At 45.9% G+C, this 25,632-nt stretch overlaps 1 protein-coding gene across 8 annotated transcripts in view; it reads left to right on the top strand.

The window, feature by feature from the left end:
- The window catches only part of RFX4 (regulatory factor X4), a 161,613-nt gene extending 136,193 nt beyond the window's left edge, over nt 1-25,420 (top strand). For 5 of the 8 annotated variants that reach the window (XM_072844240.1, XM_072844242.1, XM_072844235.1 and 2 more), the window contains 5 exons: nt 1,579-1,698; nt 2,016-2,201; nt 13,726-13,888; nt 15,528-15,666; nt 23,825-25,420. In XM_072844240.1, the coding sequence (XP_072700341.1) occupies nt 1,579-1,698; nt 2,016-2,201; nt 13,726-13,888; nt 15,528-15,666; nt 23,825-24,097 (881 nt within the window). In that variant the 3' untranslated portion in view covers nt 24,098-25,420. The remainder of the gene's footprint in view (nt 1-1,578; nt 1,699-2,015; nt 2,202-13,725; nt 13,889-15,527; nt 15,667-23,824) is intronic. The other 3 variants (XM_072844238.1, XM_072844244.1, XM_072844239.1) reach the window with 2 other exon arrangements.
- Nucleotides 25,421-25,632: the final 212 nt, after the last annotated feature.

The following is a 25,632-nucleotide window of genomic DNA, read 5'->3' as shown; positions in this document are numbered from 1 at the left end:
GCATCCAGTGAACCATGACGACGATGCTGATGATGACTATGACAATGATAATTGTCACGGTGATGATGATGATGGAATAACAATATAAGTAATACCAGAGGGTCTTACAGGTCCTCTGAAAAAGCAAACTAGAGGGAAATGGGAAGAGGAGGTCAGCTGTATGTAGGTGGGTGAGAAGTTTTGGACATTTCATGGGAAGCAGAATATCCACATGGAGTTGTCCCCTTGGGAGTTGAAAGCATGGGACTGGAGATGAAAGTTTGGCCCCTCTGGCTCTGGCAATCCTGAGACTTGATTACAGCAGACAGTAATTGAGCCCCTTCCACATGGGGATCATTCCACTGCCCATGGTGACAGCAGAACATACAGGAAAAGATGGTTTTGAAATAATGTATTATAATTTGAATAATATTACATACCTTACAGGTGGTTATAGAGATTAAATTAGAGAATATAAGACTTTGAGCATAGAGACTGGAACTTTGGAAAAATCTTTGAGAGGATTGTTTATATATATTTAACATATATATAAACATATATATTTAACATATATATAAATATATATATATATGTTATAATATATAATATATATATTGTTTATATCCCTTTTTATGAAACAATCTAAGTATTAAGAGTACTATTTGAGAATACCATATATTTGCAATCTAATATCTTTTCTTTTTTAAGATTTTATTTATTCATGAGAGACACACAGAGAGGGGCAGAGACACAGGCAGAGGGAGAAGCAGGCTCCCTGTGGGGAGCCCGATGTGGGACTCCATCCCAGGACCTCGGGATCACGACCTGAACCAAAGGCAGATGTTCAACCACTGAGCCACCCAGGTGCCCCTCTAATATCCTTTCTAAGAACCATGTGTTAGGGGCATCTGGGTGGCTCAGTGGTTGAGCATCTGCCTTCGGCTCAGGTCATGATCTCAGGGTCCAGCGATCAAGCCTGCTTGGCCCTCTGCCTGCTGTTCCCCCTGATTGTGCTCTCTATCAAATAAATAAATAAAATCTTAAAAAATGTTAAACAGAGCTCTCAGAAACATTTAATGAAATAATTCAGTTGTTGCAAATTTTAATTTTCTGGAATTATGTCAGGTACATTGGTATAGGAAACTAGAAGGCAAAAATCCTTGCCATGGACATCCTTAAAGTCCAATCGGGGAAATAAGACATACTTGTGGAAGAGATAAAAATGAAAGACACTATGTTAATACATGCTGAACAAAGTGAGTGGTGCTTAAATGAGGATGAGGCCATTGGGTCTGTGAGGACTCAAAAGCATTTGGACAGATAGCTCAATGGGTGCCATTTTTGATGAGCCAGATTGAGCAAGGAAAAGACTCACTTGCTACAAAGTGTTAGTGACGCTTACCTTATGTCAAGCACTAGGCTAGGTTGAGGATACAGCAAAGAAGAGCAACTTTTGACCATGCAGAGATGATCATGGAGTGGGGAATGAGAGTCTTGAACAGAGCATTGAAGCCCAGTGTAACACAGGCTGTTGACCAGGTGAAGGGGTGTACATGATCTGTCATGACTTACCTTTCTGTTTGGATCTTCTCTCACCAGGGTCTTTTCACTTAATTCACTTGATGTTTGATGACTACGTGCTCTACCTGTTAGAATCCCTGCACTGTCAGGAGCGGGCCAACGAGCTCATGCGAGCCATGAAAGGAGAAGGAAGCGCTGGTAAGCCAGCGTTTCAGTGGGAATTGCCCTAGTTGGCAGTTTGATTTGTATCCTTACTTCCATACTCTGTAATTCTTTAGCTCTATATTCCAAAGAATTTAGTTATAGTGGGCAGGCCAAGTGGTGTTACCAATCATGTCTTTTTCTTCTTTAGAGTGGGCACGTGTGTGTGTGTGTGACATTGCCTTGCATGTCATGATGGGAGTGCAAAATCATCAAAGGGCTTTAAGCAGAGGGGTGGCATGACATAGATTAGAAAAAATATTTCCATTTTTAAAGTCCTTCAAAGACAACTTGCCTTGACCTTTGGCTTTGAGGTCCCACCCTTTCTCTACCCATAGCAGAAGTCCGAGAAGAGATTGTTTTGACAGAGGCTGCCCCGCCGACCCCTTCACCAGTGCCATCATTTTCACCAGCAAAATCTGCCACGTCTGTGGAAGTGCCACCTCCATCCTCTCCTGTCAGCAACCCATCCCCTGAGTACACTGGCCTCAGCACCACAGGTAAGGAGAGGTCTCCCACAGGCTTTGAGTGAGGAGTTGGTATTTAAAGCAAGAGCTTAAAAAAAAAAAAAAAAAAAAAAAAAAGCAAGAGCTTTCTGGGAAAAACATTCCATGCCTCAACCTCCCAAAAACAATGCCAAGTATTAGCCTGGCTTTAGAGATGCCTTGCAGTTACTCATTTATCCGTACGTACATATTCCTCATACTTCAGCTTTCAAGTTGGCAGATTGAGTACATGATAAAATCGCCACCCCTCCCCAACTAAGCCACTGAAATGATTAAAATGACATAAAACTTAAATTAATACACAGCCATTCTTTCTTGAAAATGAGAAAGGAAACTCTCTGTGAACCAGAAATTGAAAGACATCTCTGGAAAATGGGACAGCCAGGAAGCCATATGCTAAAACATGAAAACCATATCAAGGCGGGGGCGATGAGCAAGGTACAGACTAATGCTACGGGGTTCCCCAGGAGGCAGAGACTCCCTCTGGTGGGAGGCACTGAGGAAGACCTCACAGAGAAGTGGATCTTCATTTTAACTGTGGAGCAGAAGGGCCTTCCAGGCAGAGGGTGGTGTGAACAGATATACAGGGGTGGGGATGTGTGGGGCCTTCTCAGGGCACGGGAAACTTTGTCTAAAATGTAGGAGGTCCACGAAGGGATCTCTTGAGGCTGGACACATAAACTGGAGTCACATCCTGAAGGATCTCGAATATCAAGACACGGTTCAGAAATGGAGAAGAAGTGATCCAAGGATAATAATAACTAGTTGCTAAGGTCCAGTGTTACTGGGCAAAATTGTCTCACAATAACACTGTGAGGTTGTGGAGGAGAAGTGAAGGGTGAGAAAGCTTAAATCTCTTGTTCTGGGCACCACAGTCACTCAGCCATTCAACAAATGTCCTTAAGACATTGCTCATGAGACTTGTGGAAATGATACTGTGTATGTGAAACATTCAGTAAGTGTTAGCTAATATATAACACATAGTGTGCGTGCATGTGCGTGCCTCCAGAGCAGTTCATGTGGTTGCTGTGGGGATCAGACGAGGTAAGAAAGGCCAAAGTGCTTTGCTTACAGTGAGGTGCTAACCAGATAGAAGGGGTTACTGTGATTAATGCCTAGAAGGTGAAGGCTCCCACCGAGTGCTATGGGGACCAGAGGAAGCAGCTCTCCCTTCCTACCTCGACTTTCCCTTCCTACCTCGACTTTCCCTTCCTACCTCGACTCTTACAGACAGGAGGGAAGCCTGCAGGAGAGAGGGGACACTCGAAGGCAGCCTTAGAAGCTGAGGAAGAACTAACAGGAGAGGAAGTGAAGGCAGAGACCTTCTGCTGGATGGGCCCTGGGTAGGGCCTTGGGGAGTAGAGGGGCTCATGAGACTGTGATAATCCATTCATCATCATCTGTCCTTCCAAACCTGCTTAACTGGTCTCCCAACTCCAAATCTGGCTTTCCATTCCCTCAGTTTCTGTATCAGAATAGGCTAAGCCACTGTAACAAAGAGATGCAAAATGTACGGAGTTAACACAAAAGAAATCAATATCGTGCTTGCAGACAGTCCTGGCAGGCTGTTTAGGTCAGAGAGGAGGCTCTCTTTAATGCAACGATTTGGAAACACTTGTTCTTTCAATATTAGGTTGCACCATACCCCAAGGTAGTGGTGTTCAAAGTGTGGTCCGTGGACCAGCAGTATCTGCATCTCCTGGGAATGTGTTAGAAACACTCCTTATCAGGTCCCATCACAGACCTTCTGAATCAGAAACTCTAGGGGCAAGGCTCAGAGATTTGCTCAACAAGCCTCCAGTTGATTCTGATGCACACCAGCTCAAAGACCACAGCCTTAGGGCTTTGTCTAGTCTGCAGCCAGCTGGCAGAAATAGAAGGTGGGTACAGAGAGGAAAGCCCACTATCTCAAAGGCTCTGGCCTGAACATGGCATGTGTCACTTCTACTTATATTCCACTAGCGAGGACTTAGTCACGTGGCCTCGTGTAACTGCAGAGAAAGGCTGGGAAATGTAAGGTAGCATGTCCCCAGGGAAGGAGGAGCAGATCTGGAGAGACAGCCAGTGTTCTCCACCACACCTCCCAAGCCAAATCTTAAGGATCCCTTTCTATCCAAATCTTAAGGATCCCTTTCTATCCCATCCCACCACTGCCATCTATTCGGGCCTTTCCACCTCTCATGGATATCCAGCGGACTCCCAGAGCTGGTTACCCGCTTCCACGCTTGGCTGTCCACTTTCTCACTGCGCACTGGGCTAATTTTCTAGAAGCTGTGCCTCCTCCAAGTGCTGGGGCATGGTCTACCACCTTCTCCCACTGCTCCACCTCTGGGGTTCTCCTCCTCCCACCTCTGCCTGATGAAATCCTACACATCTTCTTCGTTGCCCTCACCCTCCAGGTTAGAATTTTCCTCCAGACCCTCACAGCATGCTTGGGCTTACTTATATCCTGGTTCTACTTAGAATAGAACTGTTTTCAGAATAGAATAGGGACTAAATTGTACGTTTTTGAAGACCAAATAAATAGGGTGAGACTGCCTTAGTTAGGCTGTTGTCTTTACCCATTCATTCACTTACACATCTATCCATTTATTCAATAAATATTTCTCGGGTGGCTCCTGTGTACTAAACACTTCAGGTCCTTGCCTCCTGGGAGTTTATTATTTAGAGGCTAGGGTTCCAATAACCAAGCTGGCAGTCACAAATAATGTGATGAGTGCAAAGTTGAGCTGATTTGGGAGAAGGGAATAGAGGAGCACAGGAGGAGGCTGTGTATCTGGAGGGTCTGGGAAGGCTGAACAGTGCAAGGGAAGATAGTCTGGGCAGAGGGAGGGAGTAAGTAGTACAAAGATCTGGAGGCAGGAGAGCATGTCATAAAGTCTATATTCTAGGAATCTTGGATTAATTCCTTGCCTCAGATTTCCTTTCTCTCCAGGGCTAGTGGAGAGGGAATGAGCAGGTGCTTAAGGACCTATAACGGAAAAAAAAAAAGAAAAAAGAAAAAAAAAAAGGACCTATAACGTGCCTGTCTCTTCTGCACTTTCCCAGGGGTGGAAACTGGCCAATAACCTCAGCGGTCCTTTGTTGGGGACTGCCAGGGAGATTGGATTCTTCAGAGTATTGAGAAGTAGGGCGGTCAGTAACTGGCACTGGATGGGCGTTGATTTCACTTTGGGTACCATAGCTGGAGAGCCCTCCTCCTCTGTGGAAATTTACATCTTGGCATCGCATCTTTGTTTACATGGATGCACCTGGAATCATGTTTCGTCTCCACTTTGAGGAGGAAGAACACACCCCCTCCCTCACCCTCCCATTTTCCCTCCATAGTGGGCTGTTGTGTCTCCTGCTTAGGGGGCCTGTTCCCAGATCTTCACCCACTCAGGGGTCCTTCCAAAGCTGTGCGTGAAGCCACGAGCCCCAGGCTCCCACCTTGGTAGGGAAGGAACCAGGCTGGTAAGGACGGCTCTCGGCCTCACCCCTGTCCCCCCTCCCCGCGGGAGACACGTGAGCCAGTTGGTGATAACATGCTTACTGTGAAAATAAACAGGGAAATCATGCAAATCAAACAGTCCTGCATTGTGGAGCTGAAGTGGTTTGGGTGAGAGAACCTCCCTGCAGCGTAGCAGCTTGTCCGGCAAGGAGACTGTAAGGGAAGAGGGGATGGGCTGGCTGCAGAGGCCAGGATGTCTAGGACCTCTTTATAATTCTCGTCCAGTTAGTGAGTCTGCTGGCTTTCCTCACAGCTCTGGGGAGGCCTCAAGGTGTGGCAGGTGTGATAGTCAAAGCCACAGGAATATCATAAATGTGTTCAGAGATTTCTGTGCAATGTGTTCAAGAGTCATAAAAGTAGCTTCTTAGAAATACAAATGCAAAACAGGTTCTCTTCAGATGATCGTAACCTTTGAAGATTTTGGCACATTCCTGCTTTGTTCTCAGACATCTCTAGGGGGCATTAAAAATGTCATCCTAGATAAAACTATGTGTAATATTTTTCTCAAGTACCACTCTTGAAATATCCCACTGCTAAATTGGATTGGATCTTGGCATGCATGTGGGTCATGGTCGTGGAAGAGACATATACATAATTTCCTAACAACATGTATGGTTTTATAGATATTGTATTATAAAGCACATTTATCCATGATGCACACCAAGATATTAGGAAGTATACTGTGGTAGATTTCTTGAATTTGGAGATTTGTACAAATATTTCATTGACCAATATTGTGAATTGGAAAACAATTAATGTGTATCTTATAAAATGCATTTGCCATGTTTCTGTTTTTTAAAAAGTAACTCAACATATGGTCTTCATGCCCAGTTAATTTTTATTTCTGTCTTAAAATTACTGGTTGATTTATAGACCATGACTTTCCAAAAAGGATCTGAAGTGATTAACAATTTAAAAAAAAAAAAAAAAGTAAAAGCAAATTTTTAAAAAAGGACCCAAACCAGGAAGCAAGAAATAAGTAAAGAAGTGGGGGAAATTAAACAAAATAACCCCTGCTAAAAACAGTTTATTGTATGTTAAATGAAGTCTGCCACCTGGTTATTTTGCTAGTTCTCTAGTGTAGCCTGAATATCATGGCTCTGATGATCAAGTTCAAGTTCGAGTCAAGGCCAATCAGGTGTCTGTGACTCTTCCATATATCAGTGTCTCACTTTTGACAGACACTTCCCCATTTTTCAGCTGCGAAAAAGAGAACAGCATTATGTCTGCTTGGTAAGCACGAAGAGAAAATTAATTCATTGCACATAATCTTTTGGCATCCTTTGGTACAAGCCCTAGTGAATACAAAGTCGAATATTATAGATAATGAGTTATGACTTACCAGGAAAACAGCCACTGCTTATCTATGGCTCAGTCCCATTCTATGTCCATACGTACGTGTGTTTCTAAATGTGTTTTCTAGGGACTGTTTGTATTAATTGTTTTTAAGGGCTGGGTGGGGGTGGAAGAAAGTGAAATGAAAGGCATATCAGGCACCTGAAATTGAACCTGATAGTGGCATGATCAAGTGTATGGCAAGGCCATGATACGTGACTGGGTAAAGGATTCTGCTTTAACAGATTTCTACAAGGTAAAGATGTAGCCCATTTATCCATTTTCTTCCCTAATTTGTGAGCTTGCCATCTCACTCTTGGCCCAACAAAGTTCAGAAACCTTGATTTTTATTAAGGAAAATTGTCCTTTTTCTCCTCAGGAGCAAGGCAGGTGGTGTCAAACTGACCGGGCCCACCTGACACAACATCGGGCTGCAATTCTTTAATGTCATTTAACACAAACGGTAAAGCTCCCGCTGTGTCCTGGTGAGGCCTTGGAAGGGCCCTAGGACCTGGTTTATGATGTCATTGGAGGTACTCCCTCCTTTAGCAATGACAATAAAAGTTAACTATTAAACTCAATGTTTTCACCTTCCCACCATGGGTTCCCTGCAACACAAAGCCAGCAAATTAAATCATTGAGATGCTAGGATGCCTAGAGAAATAAAGGCAAATTCCTTATAAATGGCCCTCACTGTAGAACATCTGGCCTGCCCACCTGCATTTTCTCTACATGGGTTGAGGATGTAACAAACGTAACTGGCCCCTACTCTTTCCCAATAACAAAAGCTCAGTTATTCTGTGAGCAGCTAAAAACAAGGGGGACCTGGTGGACACGGCAGCCCTGCCCCAGAGCCCACGATGACTCATTACAGTCCTTAGAGTTGTCATTGCAGAGAATTCCTCCTCCATCCCTGCTGCTTCCTTGTCTCCAAAGGAATGGATTTGGGAGATACAAGCTGGGGCCGTAAACAAATTGTTGAATCTCTTCTTGACTTTACATCATCAAGGTTTTGGCTTGGTGTTGGGGCCTTCAAATTTGCTCATCCATTCTTTTGTTGACTTCTTTTGTGTCTACTCTATGCTGTGTCCTGGGGGCACAAAAGTGAAAAAAAAAAAAAAAAAACAGGTACAGTCGCTGCCCTCGTGATACTTCTATCCTAATGGGTAAGAGAGCCAATACAGAAATAAACTACCAGGCCAATAAACCATTTCAAATAGTCATAATGAGAATAGTGTGCTAGGAAATGATCAGGGAAGGCCTCTCCGAGGAGGCAGCATGTATCCCAAGACCTGGAATATCACATAAAGTTTGGGGAGATGAAGAGAACATTCTAAGTCATGGGGAGCAGCATGTACACAGGCCTGAGGCAGAGAAGAGCCTAGTGTAGTGAGGACTAATGTATATAAATAAGGGGAAAGTAGCAGCAGGGGATGGGTGCGGAGGTAGGCAGGGCCAGATTTTGAATTAGCATCTCTCTCTGGGAATGGAGCCATTTGCTGCTTCCCGTCAGTTTTGTCAGATTTCAGTCAGGGAGCTACTGATAGTCACCCAAACAGATGCGGTTTTCAACTTCAGTGAGTATTCTCCTTAATTAAGCATTATTCCCTTGAGGGTAGACGGTAGCCAATGGGGGACAGAGCCATGGATAGCCAGTGGGATAAATATACATGTGCAGCCTTTTCCTGTCTCAGTCTTGAAGGCTACATGAAATGTTTGTTTAGTAGCAAATACTCTAAAGGAACACTGTTCAAATAGAATTTTCTGTGATGATGGCAACTTTTTTTTTTCTTAATTGAAACTGTCCAAAACAGTAGATCCAACCACAAAGGGGCTATTGAGCACTTGAAATGTGGCTAGTGCAGTTAAAGAACTGAATTTTTTTGTTGTATTTTGTTTTAACTCACTCAAATTTAGATAGCCATCTGTGGCTAGTGGCTACTGTATAGGAAGCTCTAGAATCTAGACATACTTAAAGGAGCTTATTTCTCAGGAAAGTACCAACAAAAGGCTTAGGTTAGATCAAGACCTGAGCAACATTCGCGATGGTTCATAGAATCCTAGCAGGGGAAAAGGTTACGTTCAAGTCTGAAGGTAGGGTATGGCCAGGTAGCCTGGAAAGTAGCCTGAATTTCACAAGTCTGTGCCAGAACCTCACAACTTCTGACCTTTAATGGCTCTCAACAGGCAGCTTGTGTAATAGGAGGCAATGGGTTAGAGAGCCTTGGTACTCAAACTGTGGTCCATGGACCAAGAGCATTATCATCATTTAGAGGTAGAATTGCTGGTTCAACTCCCAACCTACTGAATCAGAATCTGCATTTTAACAAGATCTCCAGGGATTCAAATGCACATCCAAGTGTAAGAAGCAGCTGTTGTTGTGGAAAGGCTTTGGCGTTGGGTGGGATCTGGGTTCAAATCCCAACTCTGCCACTCATCTGAGCAAGTCTTGGGCCTCAATTTTCTCACCTGAAAAAAGGAGGCAATACTGCCTACTTCAAAAGGTTATCGTGAAGATTCAGTGAGTTAGTGTATACATAGCAGGAGGTCTGGTTTATGTTGTGTGATTACTCATCCATTCCTTCATTTACTCAACAAGTCATTCCTGACCACCTGCTATGTTCTAAGCACCCTTCCTACCCTGTGTTTAAAATCCCTTCCAGGAAAAACAACAACAATAACAACTCAGGGGAAAAAAACCTTTTGTTGGGGATGAGAAGGAAAGAAAATCTTCCTCTCCTGCAGTTTTAATACTAGAACATGGACAACATTTATCTTTAGAGGATTCTCAGATCTTTGGGGATCTTCATAGAATTCTCAAAGCTCAGGGGGCTTTCTCCACGATCCTCAGACTTTTAAGTGAGGGTGGGCGTACGGGAAGGGGAGAGTAAAAGAAAGATGTAGGAATGAGGCACCAGCGGAAGGTTTGTTACTGTTTTACCAATAAGTAAGCATTAGAGCAGTCTTAAAAATTAGGCACAAACTGTTAACTGCACACATTTTCTTTTATTAGTTCACTTAAAAAAAAGCAGCAGCAATTCTCACTGGAGGTCCCCCTGATAGGAAAGGGAATGTAAGGGGTGTTCTTTGCTGGTCCCCAGGCAGAGGGTTTCTCACCCAAGCCAGTAGGTGTTAATCTGCTTAAGCCTGCCTGAGTGGGTCTGTTGGATTGCTGGCACATGGCCATTTAGGCGTTTTGTTTCCCAGACCACAGGAGCCCATTTTTCCAAGAGTTCCACTAGCTTTTTGTTTGATAACGCCTACTTCTAACAGCATTTACTCCTTCAACAACAATTTCAAGGAAACAAAAATTTACTGAACACCTACTATTTGACAGACTCTCTGTTGGGGATACAGAGATGAATGAGCAGTTGCTGTGCTCCAGGAGCGCATACAAAAGTAACTTCTACTGCATTCTCTCAGGTGTTGGCTATTATCACTATGTCTTCCTACTGCTTGGGGAAAAAGAGAGATCATTTGGCTTCCTTGGCTGCCTCCGTTTAAATACCCACTGACCTCACTGCACTCTCCTGAGGTCCCAGGGGCTTGAAGGGTTAATTACTTGCTTGCTGTGCCTCATTCATCCGTCTCCCATACTTCCCACCCTGCTCCAAGTCCTTCTCCAATTGTAAAATTTGTTTAATATATTTTAATAATGTTTTTCTTTTCATGGAGACAATACACATTCATTATAGAAAAATACAGATAACTAACAAGAAGAAATGTTTTTTTTTAAGGTTTTATTTATTTATTCATCAGAGACACAGAGAAAGAGAGAGACAGAGGCACAGACACAGCAGAGGGAGAAGCAGGCTCCATGCAGGGAGCCCGACATGGGACTCGATCCCAGGTCTCCAGGATCACGCCCTGGGCTGAAGGCAGCGCTAAACCACTGAGCCACCCGGGCTGCCCAGAAGAAATATTTAATGCCTTCCTCAGTCCCACCACCTAGAGATAAACTATTTAATAAAAAAAAAAAAAAAAAGATACTTTTAAAAGTTTTAACTATAATATAATTTCATATGGAGTGCAAAATATAGAGGTGGGCAGTCATGCATAATCCAATCATCTGGGGCATGATCATGTTGGAATTTTGTCTTTCCAGTCTTCTTGCAGTTACTATAAATGATGCCTAACAGCCTGCTAGAGTCATTATTTCTTTGTATATCATGTACATGTGCAAACCAGGAAAGGGTACTTTTAGCCATACTAGTGAATAAGCATGCCTGTGACTTTATGGAAAAACATGCTTAGGAGTTCGCCGTAATTAGCTAAATTTCTGTTGCTATGCAAATTTCATCCCCCATGACAGAATCTGACCCAGGAAACTTGTCTTTTTTTTCCTGGCATCTGAAATGGAACATACAGAAATTTCTGCTTTAAGAGTCTGATACAAAATCCCTGAATTCATAGGGAAGAGCGCGTGAATATCATCAAGAGCCTCCCACGTGCCAAGCTCTTGTCACCTAACTCTCACGACATTTCTGTAAGACAGATATTATAAGGCCTGTCTCACAGATGATGAAAGAAAGTCTAAGAGGCTTGCCCAAGGACTTCCGGCCAGTACACAGCAGGACTTGGACCTGGAGTATAGAGGCAGTATGGTAGAGAAAATGGAAAACATGTGGCAGACTGGGGTTCAGAGCCCCCCAGTCCCACCCACGGGGACCTCGGGCAAATTAACACTGTGTTTCCCTGGACTGAACTTAAGTGTGACGCCACTGGCTTGAAGGGTGGACCTAAGGAATAGTCCTGAGAACCTAACCTGGAGCCCCTTGTAAGGGTGATGTTGGGGACACTGTTGAGCGGTTCCCAGTTGCCTTTTATGGGAGTATCTAAAAGAAATCCCTGTTTGATCTTAATTCCAAGGACAGATGATTCCTGAGCAATTTGTTTACTATCTTATGGTTCCTGACTTGTGAGTTTTCCCTGTGGCATTGTTTCTTGGAAAACCTCTGAGGCAAATTTAAGGCCCACCCCTAGGAAGAGCTAGAGTGTGCATGTTTAGCCTCATTCCTGGTTGCACATTTTGCTCCACTTTTAATTTCTTTGTTCACTCCCACATTCATATCATCTTCTTGAATCTTCTGTATTCCTGTGCACTCCCTTACGTTCTTTCAGATGTAACCTTCCGTTTCCTCATCTGTGAGGTGGGGATAATATTTATTTTAAGGGTCTCTGTAAAGCACTGGGCACAATGCCTGGATACATTAGATGCTCAATAAATGGTGTCTCTTTCATGCTCTTGGAATAAACTTCTGTCCCTCCATTTAGAAAGGGCATTATTTGCATTCCAAAAGATTCTCCAATTTACAAAAGAGTTCAATACAGAGTTCTTTTCATAGTAAACAACTCTGTTCAAAGTAGGATTCCATTTTCACATGCCTTCCAGAATTTCCTTCACTGAATCTGTCGCGTAATTGGCACAGAGCTGAGCCATCTACTCTCTCTTTGACCTGCTCCATGTCAGGGCAGCTACTCCTGGGCTATTTGCAAAGTCATTAGAATGGAATAGATTGCATTTTTTCATGAAAACCGTTCCTTCAGCTTCCCCCAGGAATGCTCAGATGGAAGAGATCTGCTGCAGAGACACAGAATTGGAGCACCAGGTTTTAGTTCACCTTAAAAATGGTCTCCCATAATCAGTTCTTCAATTTTCCCTGTGCCTGCAAGGGGGCATTCAATCCTAGTCCCTCGACCTCCTAAAACAGGTTTAATTGCTTCCACTAGATCAACATTCTAAAATTTATCAGAAATCGAAGAGTATATCACTTAGGGATTTCTTAAATTACCATTTTTGTATTCTAAGCATCTCACAAAATTCTTAAGCATTTTGAGAGTTTTAAATTTTGTCAGCTTCTTTTCCCAATCCCTAGTACTTTCAAGGTATCCAATTAAAAAGTAAATTAATGGAATTAGTAATATGTATGGCATAGGTCACCGTTAAGGTCACTGTCTAATAATCTTCAAAAAGACCTAGGCAGGCAGAGCCCAGTAATCTACTTAGGGCTGCTTAAAGCAGTTTGCTGGCTCCCTGACACCTGTTTTGTTGAGTGTTGAGAAGTTACTTGGCTCTGCCTCTCTGAGTTTTCTTTTGTCCTCCCTCCACCCCTCCCTCTTTCTCTCTCTTCCTTTCTCTTTTCTTGCTTCTATTGGAAATTTTTTGGCCACCAGGCTCTGTGCCAAGCACCAGGGATCCAATAGTGGGCAGAACAGACAAGGCCCCTCTCCTCATGGAGCTTCTAGTCTAGAGGGGCATGGGCATTAAGTAAATCACATTCATGAGTGTGAGTGTAGATGACAAATTGTGGTGGCACCACAAAGAACTTCAGTTCAGTAGGGAATCTGACCTAGTTTGGGATTAGGAGACAGCTTCTCTGTATTGAGATATAAGGAATGAGTGGGTTCTAAGGGAAGAATAAAGTTTTAGGCAGCAGAAAGAGCACATGCAAAGGCTCTGTGGTACTAGGAATCATGGTCCTCTGGGAAAAATGAAAGAAAAATATTGTGGCTGGAGCAGAGAGAACAGAGGCAACGGGTAGGGGTTGCTTCTCATGAGGTCAGCCAGGACAGAGACACATGCTTTGTAAAGATTTTGATTTTCAACCTAAAGAGCATGGGAGGCCACTCAAGTGTTCTAAGAGTAGGGCATGGAAGAACTGAGTGTGTGACTTATGCATCTTATCTCTGCAGGAGCAATGCAGTCCTACACATGGTCTCTGACCTATACAGTGACAACGGCGGCAGGGTCCCCAGCTGAGAACTCCCAACAGCTGCCCTGTATGAGAAGTACTCATGTGCCTTCTTCCTCCGTGACACACAGGATACCAGTTTATCCGCACAGAGAGGAGCACGGGTAGGTAACTTCCTGGGATGCCGCCGGACTCTTAAATTTGGCTTCATTTAGCAGTTGTTTTCTCCAAGGGCAGGAAGTATCTGTCCTTCATGGGGCTTCCATAGCGTGCTCAGGGGGGAGCCCCACCTTTAACTGTGTCTCGTGGAGCCCATTTCCCAGATGAGGAAATCGAGATAACGGCTCAAGTTCAGTCCTGCAGGGTCACACAGCCGGTAGACACAGGGCCCAGACTGACCACCTGTCTTGACTCCAGAGCCTGTTCTTCCCTCTCTTCGCTGTAGAGCCTCAGCAGAAGGCCCCCTCCTGACAGTTCCCCCAGGTGGTAGAGCCTCACAGTGGCGGGGGCTTCTATGATTGGATTAGAGGAGGACTTAGAGGGTTGAGGCCCCCTGGACGGCAGCAGCTGTTAATGGGGTACCAGGAACCCCTGTGTGTTCCAATGGTGCTTTGTGCCCGAAGAAACAAAATATTGATTTTTCCCCATCCTTCCCCAAATCTCTGTAGTGCCGTTGCTGTGATGAATGAATTACAAATCCATTAAAAAGAGTTACCTGAATCATAGCTTCTTGCCATCAGGCAGTGTCTTAATCAAAAGACACTAATCTTCTCATGTCTCACATCCAGTCGTTTGGAAACCACTTATGATGCTAAAAAGGGCCCTTCTTCTCAGGAAGGCAAGACTCTGCCAGGCAGGTCCTGTGAGGCGGTGCCAGCAGAGCCACGTGGGAGATGCAGAGGACGCCCCCTTAAGTGCCCCCACATGGTGCCCAGGATAGCGCTGCGGGGGGCCAGCCCCACGTTCTGTCCGCAGGCTCAGGTCCCTGACCAGTGGGAGGGCAGCCTTTCTTTGCTCAGGGGACCTCTCCGAGCATCTTTCCACACATTTAGAACAGACTTTGAGAATTGCTTCAGGAAGCCTTTTGATTCCAGAACAATGGCAGAACAGACACCCACGTGGTCTTACGTCAGTGTTTTTGCTGTAAAGATGTTATTAGAACAACAGTGAACAGACCTGTATTTCCCAGGACCTTCTATTTTAAAGAGTGTCTTCACCTGTCTGACCCCCAGAATAACCAGGGCCAGCGTTTTTACAGATGTGATGAACAGGCTGCGAGGACCCCAGGGTCCCCCAGCTAGAAAGGGGTGGAGCCAGGCTCAGCACTGGGATCTCTGACCCCAGGTTGATGGCCCACGGTGTTTCCCCACTGGAGACAGCTCCCAACTATACACAACATCCTGCCCCCTACGGGCAAGCAGAAGCCTGAACGATACAAAACATAAATCCCAAAGTAGTTTCTTCTTTCTTTCCTATTTGACTATAGGCTACGCTGTGGGGCTTTTCAACAGGACAGGAGGAGAGGTTTCCGTCACTAATTATGTTTTGCTCAGGGCCGGCTCCCATTCCCTGAGCGTGCTCTGGGTGCTAAGGGAGGTGTGCTGAGGAGAGAAGGAGTCAGCCCAGGAGTCTGAACTCACCACAATGGGGTGGGAATGGTAAGAACCAAAAAAGGAGGAGAAAAAATGGAAAAGAAGAAAAAAGAACGAAAGGAGGGGAAAGATGAGGTTGATTTTTAAAGGTGTCACAGTGATTCGCTGTGCCGGCCCCAGCACAATGTTCAGCATGCCCACTGCGTTGCAGGTACACGGGAAGCTATAACTACGGGAGCTACGGCGGCCAGCACCCGCCCCCCATGCAGAGCCAGTACCCGGCCCTCCCCCATGACACAGCCATCTCTGGGCCGCTGCACTACTCCCCTTACCACAGGAGCTCTGCACAGGTGAGTTGTGACCCTGCGTGCTCACCCAGGCCTCAGGATGCTTGGTGGTAGGTCTAGTCAATTTAAGACAGTTGAGTACTTTCTGTAAACCGTGTGTGTCTGTCACCAAAGAGAGGATGGTGCTTTCCTCAGGGTCACTTCTCACCCTTCGGTGGCCGCCCACTGAGGCGGGTGCTCGGCCAGCGTTCATGTTCCACTCCATCTCGCACACGTGGGTGCACACCGGCTGTCTTTGGTCCTGCCCTCTCCGACCTCTCTAATCCCAGAATCCAGTCAGCCATGATGTCTGCTGCCCTTTCTCAGGCAGCCACCCCCACACGGGATCTTTGGTCTCCCATCCTCCGGGGGCCAGCCCTCATCGAGTCCTGTCAGGATGGTTACCTGGGTATCATTCTAACTGGTCTCTGGGTCTCACGTCTGTTCCTTTCCAGTCTGGTACATACACACAATCTCACCTGAAGAATCCTCCTGAAATGGACCCTTTATCAGATTGTTCTCAAGCCACACATTTCCTTTGGCTCTTCCCTTGTCTAACAGACCAAGTCAACCCTCTGTGACCTGTGGCGAATGAACTTGTGGTTGCACCTAGAATGCCAGTGTCAGGCCCTCTGCTTGTCTCAGACACTTCCTGTGGCTCTGGCCTCAAAGGCAGTTGGTCACCAGTTCTATTCAATTCTACATCCCCAACGTCTCTGTACCCCCACTGTCCTTGCCTCAGCTCAGGTCTAAGCTAGACGGTGACAAAAATCCTTTCCATCAGTCTCTGTGTCACTGAACTTGCCCCTCTCTGGTCCATCCTCTACACGGTAGCTGGAGGAGCCTTTTGGAAAAAATCCGACTGGCCATTAACACACTCCTTTTCATGTCATCGTGTTCAAAGTCAAGTTCAATTCCTTGGCATGTCTCTTCTGACTTGCTACCATCTGGCTTCTGTCTGCCTCTGTGGCCCACCAGCCCCCCACCCCCACCCCATTTGCTCCAGCCATGTCCACCCCAGTGCAGCTCCCAGATACTCTCTTCCCAGGCTGGGACTTTCTTTCCTCCCAGCCTCCTGCTTGTTCAGGACCAGCACCTCACTGTCTCTGTGGCACCTCCTGACACCTACCCTTCCTTCCTCCAGCACCTTATGAGGTACCACTGTTCTAGAATCACATGGCGCCTCTGTCAGGAACCCTCCGCACACCGCAGTATCATCACTGACTTCTCTGACTCCTACAGGAGACCCCAGAGCTCCCCAAAGACAAAAAATTAAATCTAGTATCCCTGAGTCACAGGCCATGGCACCTATGAAAAGCAACATCTACCTTTTGCTGAACACGTGTCATATGCCAGACACTGTGCTGAGCAATTTACACATCGTCAGGGTAATCTTTGCAGAAAAGAAGTGAGAGGAGCCTGCCTGAGGATTTGAACCCAGGCAGTGTGACCCCGTGTGTCCAAGCTCCTACACGTGGCCCTCTGCCACCTCTCCTACGTCGGCAGTCACTAAAAGTTTCTGGATCCTATGAGACAGGAAGTGAGGCAACACCCACAACAGGAGTGCAGAGGACCCTCCACTGCGGGTGGGGCTGGGAGCCCGGGAGGCAAGGTGGGACGGCTGCTTGAGGGGGGCTCCCAGGATAGGCTGGAAGGGGCCCAGTACAGGCAGAGAGCTCTGCTGCAAAGCGCTTGTGGGAATCTAGAACAGAGATGGCAGGATTGAGGAGGGTGGAGGCTGTGGTTGCATCAGCTGCCAGCCCGCGGACTGGCCCCCGAGGGGAGGCTCTGAGGAGAGCGTATCCATAATACACAGGCGCACGGGGCAAACAGGCCTCTGTTTTGATTTCCATCCTCAGTACCAAGGGGAGCCCAGGTGCAGTCCCCAAACAAGGTAAGAAGTTGATTCCACTAAACCATCACCCGGGGCACTCATTATAGGCCTCCAACTGCGTCATGCAGACAAGCCAGCTCCTTAGGTATTGCTTCCCTCAGGAGCAGAGTCTGTGCTGCTCAGAAAATGACTGTGATCCGCAAAATGACTCAGAGCTGCTGTCAGAGCCTGGGCCGCACTTAACAGCAGTCTAAGCAGCTCATGCATTCGCTCACTCACTCGCTCACTCACCCATTCCCTCCTCACATGATCATGGGGCGCCTGTGGCGTGGCAGGCCTGCTCCAGCCCCTCATCACACGGTGGAGAAGGGGACAGAAGTGTGCCTGCTCCAGTAGGAGAGTCACTGAAGCAGCAATGGTGGATCAGAGGCTACAGTCCCCAGCCACAGCACCCATTACTGTGTTCCCTCTTTCTTCCCCTCCTTCGTTTCTGGGATGATATTTTTAAAGCCATTGCCATAAAAAGAAACCAGGGTCTCATAAAGGCCCCTGTGGTGATCAAAGATATGTCTGTAGCCTCCGCTCAGGAAGCCACAGAAGCCCCCGAATGGAGCACTATCATTTCATAGCAGCTTCTTATTCGAAGGGCCAAGGACTAATTGAAAGCCCATGGGAGTCTTTTGAATCCCTATGATTCAAGAGGTGATAGGATCAGTCAGCCTGTTCGGCCACGTGCCCTGCAACCCTCTGACAACCTCTGACCCCCACCACACACTCCTGTTCTGTGCTTGGAGGGCGATGCCTTCGCCTCCGTCTGTGAAGTGGGGTGAGAAGTTAATTATATCACCTCTCTACCCCAGCAGATGGGGGTGATCGGTGCTTCTGGAGAAGGTAGAGTCTGAACACAAAGAATTCTTTCTTTTGTTTGTCATTAACATTTATGGATCAAGCCCTGTTTGGGGCACTTTGCAAATACATGACTCACTTAATTCTCATGGCAACCTGGGGAAGGAAGGCATTTTCTCCAGTTTTTAATGAAGAGGAGACCACCTCATAAGGTAATTTGCACATCTTATGCATCCAGTAAGGTAGCAAAGCAGACTCAGATGTAAATGCCCCAGCTCTGAACCCAGAGCCCAGGCCATTTGGAGGGTAGGTGCAAATTCAAGAAGTTACTGCAACTGTTCTCTGTCAGTGTCAAGTGACAGAAGAATCACACGCCTAGACTCACTCTTTCTTTGCTCTCACAGTACATGGGTTCAACAGTGAGCATAGAGGGGGGAAACCCACTGCAGGGCTGATTAGTTTTAGCTTTCCAGAGCAGAGCTCAAGCCGTTCCAATCCTGAGCACTTAATATCGCACTTCATTATATCAGGCTCAGTGGGGACAAGATAATTCTGAATTGGAGAGAAACCACAATTCTAGAATATGGTTAAGGAATGCATTTGGTCATCAGCACAAGAGTAACTGAATATAAATAACTTCTGCAAATAAATGCCCATCTTACAGACTGATACAGCCTATCCGTGAAGTGCAGCCATCACCTGCATCCCAGCATTTATATGCTCAAAATAATGTGAACTGATTTGGTTTTTGCAATAGGGTGTGTGTGTGTGCTCTGATCTCTCCTGGTTATTTGCATGACATATGCCTACCTCTTGGGTAATAAAGGTAAACCTCCAGTCCTGCTTGAATTCTCATAATTTCTGAATTAGTGAGTCCAGATGAAGGAGGTTTCATACTGTAAGGTTGGAATTACTTCAGAAAAACACTTCTTGCATCTATGCTACACTTGTTCACATCAAACTAAGTGAACAAGAGGTAGTCTTAGCTGCCTCTTCCCCCGTACCTCATTCTTATGCCTCACCAAATAGGGGAAAGAAGCCAGACCAAATGCATGGCTACAAAATATTTCTGGGCCTCATTCAACACAACAGCCATGAAGGTGCACCGGGCCCCTGAGCTCAAAAGCCATTTGATCAACTAGAAGCTGTATGGCTAGACATTCACATAGAATAGACTAGAAAGCTGTTCTTTATGCCTCATCTGTATGGCAAAGGTCCGGCCTGGCCAGCCAGTCACATGACTACAGAATCTCTAGTGGCCCAGCCCAGCCCAGCCCAGCGCCAATTTTCTTAGGGTGTTAGATTTTGGGATAGCAACCTGAGCCAAAATCAAAACCATAGTGGCGTAAGCCCTGTGAGTGTAGGGTCAGGCTTCCAGGGTTCAAATCTCAGCTCTGTCTCTAATTAGCTCTGTGCCTTATCTGAAAAATGGGGAGAATTATAGTACATATTTCTTAGGTCTGTGAGGGTTTAGTGAGTTGATAAAGTTTAGAACAGGGCCTGGCTCATGGGTAACACTATTTGTGTATATTATCTTTTGTAACACCACAAATACTATATTTTGCACAATTAAAGAATATCTGTTTCTCTTGCTATACTAGCTTTAGAGAGACAGGGATACCTGGTCTTTTTTTCCTGACCATTATATCCCCAGGACCCAGAATAGATGTGGCTTTTAGTGGGTACTCACTTAAATACTTGTCAATGAAATGAATGAATGAATGCATGAATGGCTCCTCAGTCTGATACTAAGTTGCTCTGTGACTTCAAGCAGATCGTTTCCCCTCTCTTGACCTCAATTCTCTCATCTGTGAAATGAGAGGTAGGACCAGATGGTTAGTCACTCAGGCTCTTCCTATCATTATTGCACCATGATCTTATGATGTGAAGAATATTAATAATAGCTAACACATTTTGAAAACTTACTATGTGGGAGTTCTAAGTGTTTCATGTGTATTAACTCACTTAATCCAGACCCTAAAAGCTCAGCGGATGTGGATTGTCAGGCAAAGATTTTAGGGGAGCTACATCCTCTTCCAGAAGAGGGTACGAAGAAGCCTGCCTGGGGGCAGGCCCACTGGCAGGACTTTGGTGCAGTGTGAGAGCCGCCTTTCATAGGAAAACAGTTTGTGCTCCTGACTGGGCCACCTCTCACCCCTTGCTCTGGGAGTAGCCCACTTGGTGAGGGTCAGGGATAAAGGGCTCATTCTTCCCTCTTCATGTGCAGGAGAGTCAGCCGTGGGATGGGGAGTTGTTTCTCAAAATAGAACTTCCTAATATGATTCCAAAGAGGCCTGTAGTCAATCACAGCTGCGATGGCCATCTGACAGAAATTTTGACTCCTGATGCATGTGCACACGCATGCGTATGTGCCCATGAGCACCCCTCACACACCTCTCTCAAAGGGCAGGGACTGATGACTTCTCTCCAGTTTAACATCAGTAGCCACAGCGTGTGACTTAACCCAGCAGATGGCAACTTCCTGTTATGGGCCCTCAACAAAAAGTGCCTTTATTCTGGGCAGAACTCTCTGGACCCCAGGGTTTGTAACCAGCATGCTTCAGGACCCTGCATGAAACCGGATGTAAAGTGTGAAAGGTGAGGCGGGTGCCACAGGCCGGCCTCAGCCGCTCCCACCAGACTAAATAGAAGCCTCATTGGTGGCGTTAATCACCAGGCCGAGGCAGTGGGCACTTCAGCCTCTCATCTTTCAATGGTCTCTTCACCACGGGGAAAACGAGTCACTGACTCATTTGCAATTAGCTGACCTAACAGGACAGATTTTTCCATGCTAGATTCTGTGGTAACAGGATTTTATTGTCCCATTAGAGATATTTTGAGCAAGTCTCATTTCCAGGCAATTACGCTTTTGAGTCTGTGACACAACCCCTGGGCACAGCTGCATCTAGGGTCCTTGATTAGGCACAAAAGCCACACTCTCTTGGGTTCTATGGGAAAGAGGCTCCAAGTCCATACTGTGTGACATTTTACCTACTCGGGCCAAGCCAAGGGAGGTTCTGTCAGAAGCAGCAAGACGAGGCCTGGTCAGAGCTGTCAGGCCCCGTGGTGTGCTGGGGAGGAGAGAGCTGAAAGCCAGAGAGACGAAGACCTTCAAGTGTAATGGGGTGTGTTCCAAAAGCAATGTGTCTTCCTCTTTCATGTGATTCAGCTGTGACAGGTTAGGCCTAGTTTGTGCCACAGTGATGTGAAGGGAAAGAGCTACCCCAGCACTGGGTTTTTGTGCCAGCCAGCAGGGCGACTGTGTGGGCACGATGCTTTACCTCAAGGGGCCTAGTGTTCTCAGGTGCATCCACGGGATTGGATTATATGATCCCTAAGCTTCTTTCTAGTGGTAACACCCTGGTATTCAGTCACTGGATAGTTGCTGAGGTGCCAGGCATCGTTCCAGATGTGGAACGGTAGTGAGCATGACAAAGCCCTGCCAGGAGCTTAAGAATAGAAGTCAGGGAAACAGTTAACAAGTGAGATGGTAAGCGCCTGACCTGAGACAGAGGTTGGAGCATTTAGCTTCTTGAGATGGAATGTCCAGAAAAGTCTCTGAGGAGGTGACATTTGAGCTGAGATCTGAGGAATAACAACAACAAAAAAAAGGCAGCCATGCAAGGAGCTTGGGGGGTAGGGGTGGGAAACCAGTGTTTCAGGCAGAGGGAACAGGTAGGACAAAATTCCCTGAGAGGGGAACCAGCTTGGCATGCCACAGGATGGAGAGGAGGCCCCTGTGCCAGGGAGAGCACCATGGGGTGAGGTGACACATGTGCAGGGAGCTTAATCGAGGAAATATCAGGAGGGGGAAGCAAACTTTAGGAAAATAAATTAAAGACCGTTTTATAATAATATTTCTTAACATTACGTGTCTGATACCTGGGGTCTTGTTCTCTTGGGCAGGGCCGGGTCTGTTGTGCTCTCAGGCCTGAGGCTCCACTGAGGCTGCCGTACAAGCGGCGTCCTGTAGGCTCCCTTCACGGGGACATGGATGTACTTCAGCGATTCTCGATTCTTGTCTGATTTGAGGCTATGACAGCCTCGCTGGCTGTCCCCGGTCTCCTTGGTAACAGCCCGAGCGGCCTGCCCCCCCTTCCCAGGCACCGCCCACACTTCTCCCCCTTTCCTACCTGCGCTTTGGCTGTGAATGGCTGCGGGCTCTATGTTAGGCCTGCCGTCCTGTGTAAGAGAAACCCTCACTACCGAAGTTGGGGCTCCCCCCACCTCAATCAGTCTCCCTCCGCATGCCTGGGGCCTAACAGCCTTTCCCTGCTTGCCTCGGGCTCCCGCTCACAGGAGCAGAATAGTTCCCTTTGGCCCCCTCGACTCCAGGGAGCAGCCACTGTTGTCAGAATCCCTTCTCCGGCTGTCTAGGCTTCAGCCTGTCTGTCTCTCTCCCAGGAGGCAGCCTCCCACCTAATCCCTCGGGGCTCCATTCTCCAACTGTCAGGGAAGACAGATGGGGAGCAGAAGACTCGAGACATACTCTTTCTCCCCTACTCGCTGCCCTTGCCATCCTTGTGGACTGGCTCCCGTCCGTGTCAGGGTGGACCTTACGTAGCCCAGCAAGGAAGTCTGCGTGTGTGGGGGCCGGCCTGCAGACTAGGAGCCCTCCATGGGAGCCCAGCTCCCCTCACCTTCCTCCCCTCCGACTGACTGTACTCCGAGGGGCTTATTTGCATGGCTGTCTTGGAAACAGAGAAGAATGTAGAAGAAGCAGCACTTCAGAGGCACTTCTCTTATTCCTAATTCTTTCTAGAACTCTTTCCCTCTTCTGTCCTACACAAAAGCACCCCTCCTGTCCCCTCTCAATTGGCTTATCTCAACTGTTTCCTCCACATTCACACCAAGCCTAACAATTCACCATTTCCTACTTGTGCATCTTTCAGGACTTCAGTGAATGTGAATCAAAAAGAGAGATGTTCTCTAAATGATAGGCACTAATAATAACTTTTGAAGCTGTTGGCTTGCTTCCTCTTCAAAAGCCTGCTCTCAGGCTGCAGTTCATAATTGAATTCAACTGTAAAATGCTATTTTTAATAATGTCACTGTGTTGTACTTGGGAGTATTGTTCTCTTGCGTTGATGGACCGAGATCTATCCCATCTCCAGAACTTACGGTAAAATTCAAAACCATACATCCATATCTGTTTGGACAAGCTGCTACTTACACACATACATACTCTCACACCACTGTATTCATAGTGGGGCTATTCCCTCTTTTGGATTTGACTTGCCCAAATATTCCAGATTTAGAGCACAAAATCAGTATTAGCACTTGAGTGAACACCAGTTGAACCATGGATATGAAATCCTTTGCATTTCTCCTATTGGTTACTTCCTAGGCCAAGGTTCAATCTTTTGGAAGTTCACAGATTCCTATCAACTTTCATTAAGAGCATCTTAAGAAATTAACTTACTCTGTGAACATGACCAGTACTGTGTATATGCAATTTGCAAGCTAAGTTTAACTTTGTGGAATTTCTTTCCCCTCAACAAGTACCCTTTCAATAGCCCTACTTCCCGGATGGAACCCTGTTTGATGAGCAGTACTCCCAGACTGCATCCTACCCCCGTCACCCCCCGATGGCCAGAGGTGCCCACAGCCAACACGTGCTACACCAGCCCGTCTGTGCATTCCACGAGGTATGGAAACTCTAGTGACATGTACACCCCCCTGACCACGCGCAGGAATTCTGAGTACGAGCACATGCAACACTTTCCTGGCTTTGCTTACATCAACGGAGAGGCCTCCACAGGATGGGCTAAATGACTGCTATCGCAGGAATCCATATTTAATATTAATAATAATTATTAATAATAATAAACCCAACAACCCACCCCCAGAAGACGTTATCTCTATACATCATAACTCATGGACTATTCCTAGGTGTCCATTTTCCTAATGAATGTGAGTCTGGGATTCAGTGTGGGATGGATAAACTTTAGTTCAGAAACAGGACTCACTAAAAGTCAGTGAGATCGGGCTCCTGTAGCCAAGCCAGACTTGACTGATTCTATAGAGCACTATTTTGGGCAGGCCAATCTGTGCCTTTTCCCTCCGTTCCATGACTTTGCTTTGTGTTGGCAAACACTCCCTGTAAACTACTTATTTTCCTATTGACAAAAGCTCATTAGTCTTGATGGATACTAGAGACAGAGTCTGGTTTGTGTTCTTGGATGGGCACATAATTTACCAAGAGCATTCACCTTGCCATCTGTCTGTCATCTTACCATCCGATGAACCACCCTCAGGTATGTTCTACGTATCCCTTCTTCCTGGCACCACCACTGCTTCCTGGAGCACCAGGGCTAAATGCTGGTGTCCGGAAAACTCTAGATTCCCTGCTATTACACTCATGCCTTTCACAGTACCTGCATTGTCTTGGAATGTAAGCACTGTCTAGAGGGAAGGAAGAGGCCTGTTCTGTATGCCTTAAGTTGACTGAGGTTTGTAGGGGACCGGTTCTTCTACATACAAGTATTTGTCCTAAGTTTGCACAATGGGTAGTGTCAGCAAAAGGCAGGAGAGGGGTTTTTTAAATTCTGTGAGAATGTGGATTTATGGTATTGAGTATCACACTCAGCTCTGCTGTATTATTAACTCTCTGAAACCAGATGGACCAAACGTTAACTTACCTAGCACCAAGTGTGAAAATGACTTTCATGGTTCCTTCATAAGACCATAATAATTTCCGACACTTTGATAGAAAAAAAATTCAAAGCTGTGCCTTTGAGCCTATACTATACTGTGTATGTGTGGAAATAAAAAATGTATTGTACTTTTGGAAAATTTTTTTCGTAGGCATTTTTCTGTCAGATTTGTAGCAATTTGTGAGGTTCGTTAGAGATTAACATAGGTTTTCTTTCTGTATTATAAAATGCACCAAGCAATTATGGTGGACCTATTACCCTATGGGTAAGAAATAAATGGAAATATGACATCGGATGTTTTAGCAGTTGTTCTGTAAATAAAATCTTTGATCACACCACTCAGTGTGATAATCATGTCTACAGCTAAAATGGAAATAGTTTTATCTGTACAGTTGTGCAAGATATGAATGGTTTCACACTCAAATAAAAAGTATTGAAATGACCTCTTTCTTCATTTTCATTTTGCATTTGACCTGTGTGTGTGTGGGAGAGAGAGACAAAGACAGAGATAAATAGCATTCTGAATACTTAGGGTATATGGAAGTAGGCAAAACAAAATTATCAGCTTGTGTTTATACACTTCCCCCATCATCTTGTCATAAAACAATCATTAAAATTTGGATATGCCACACATCCAGTCCTCGAATGATTTAA

The sequence above is a fragment of the Canis lupus genome, chromosome 11, assembly GCF_048164855.1.
Source record: "Canis lupus baileyi chromosome 11, mCanLup2.hap1, whole genome shotgun sequence".
Lineage (NCBI taxonomy): Eukaryota > Metazoa > Chordata > Mammalia > Carnivora > Canidae > Canis > Canis lupus.
The sequence above is the reverse complement of the archived record's forward strand: the minus strand, read 5'-3'. Positions and strand labels throughout refer to the sequence as shown.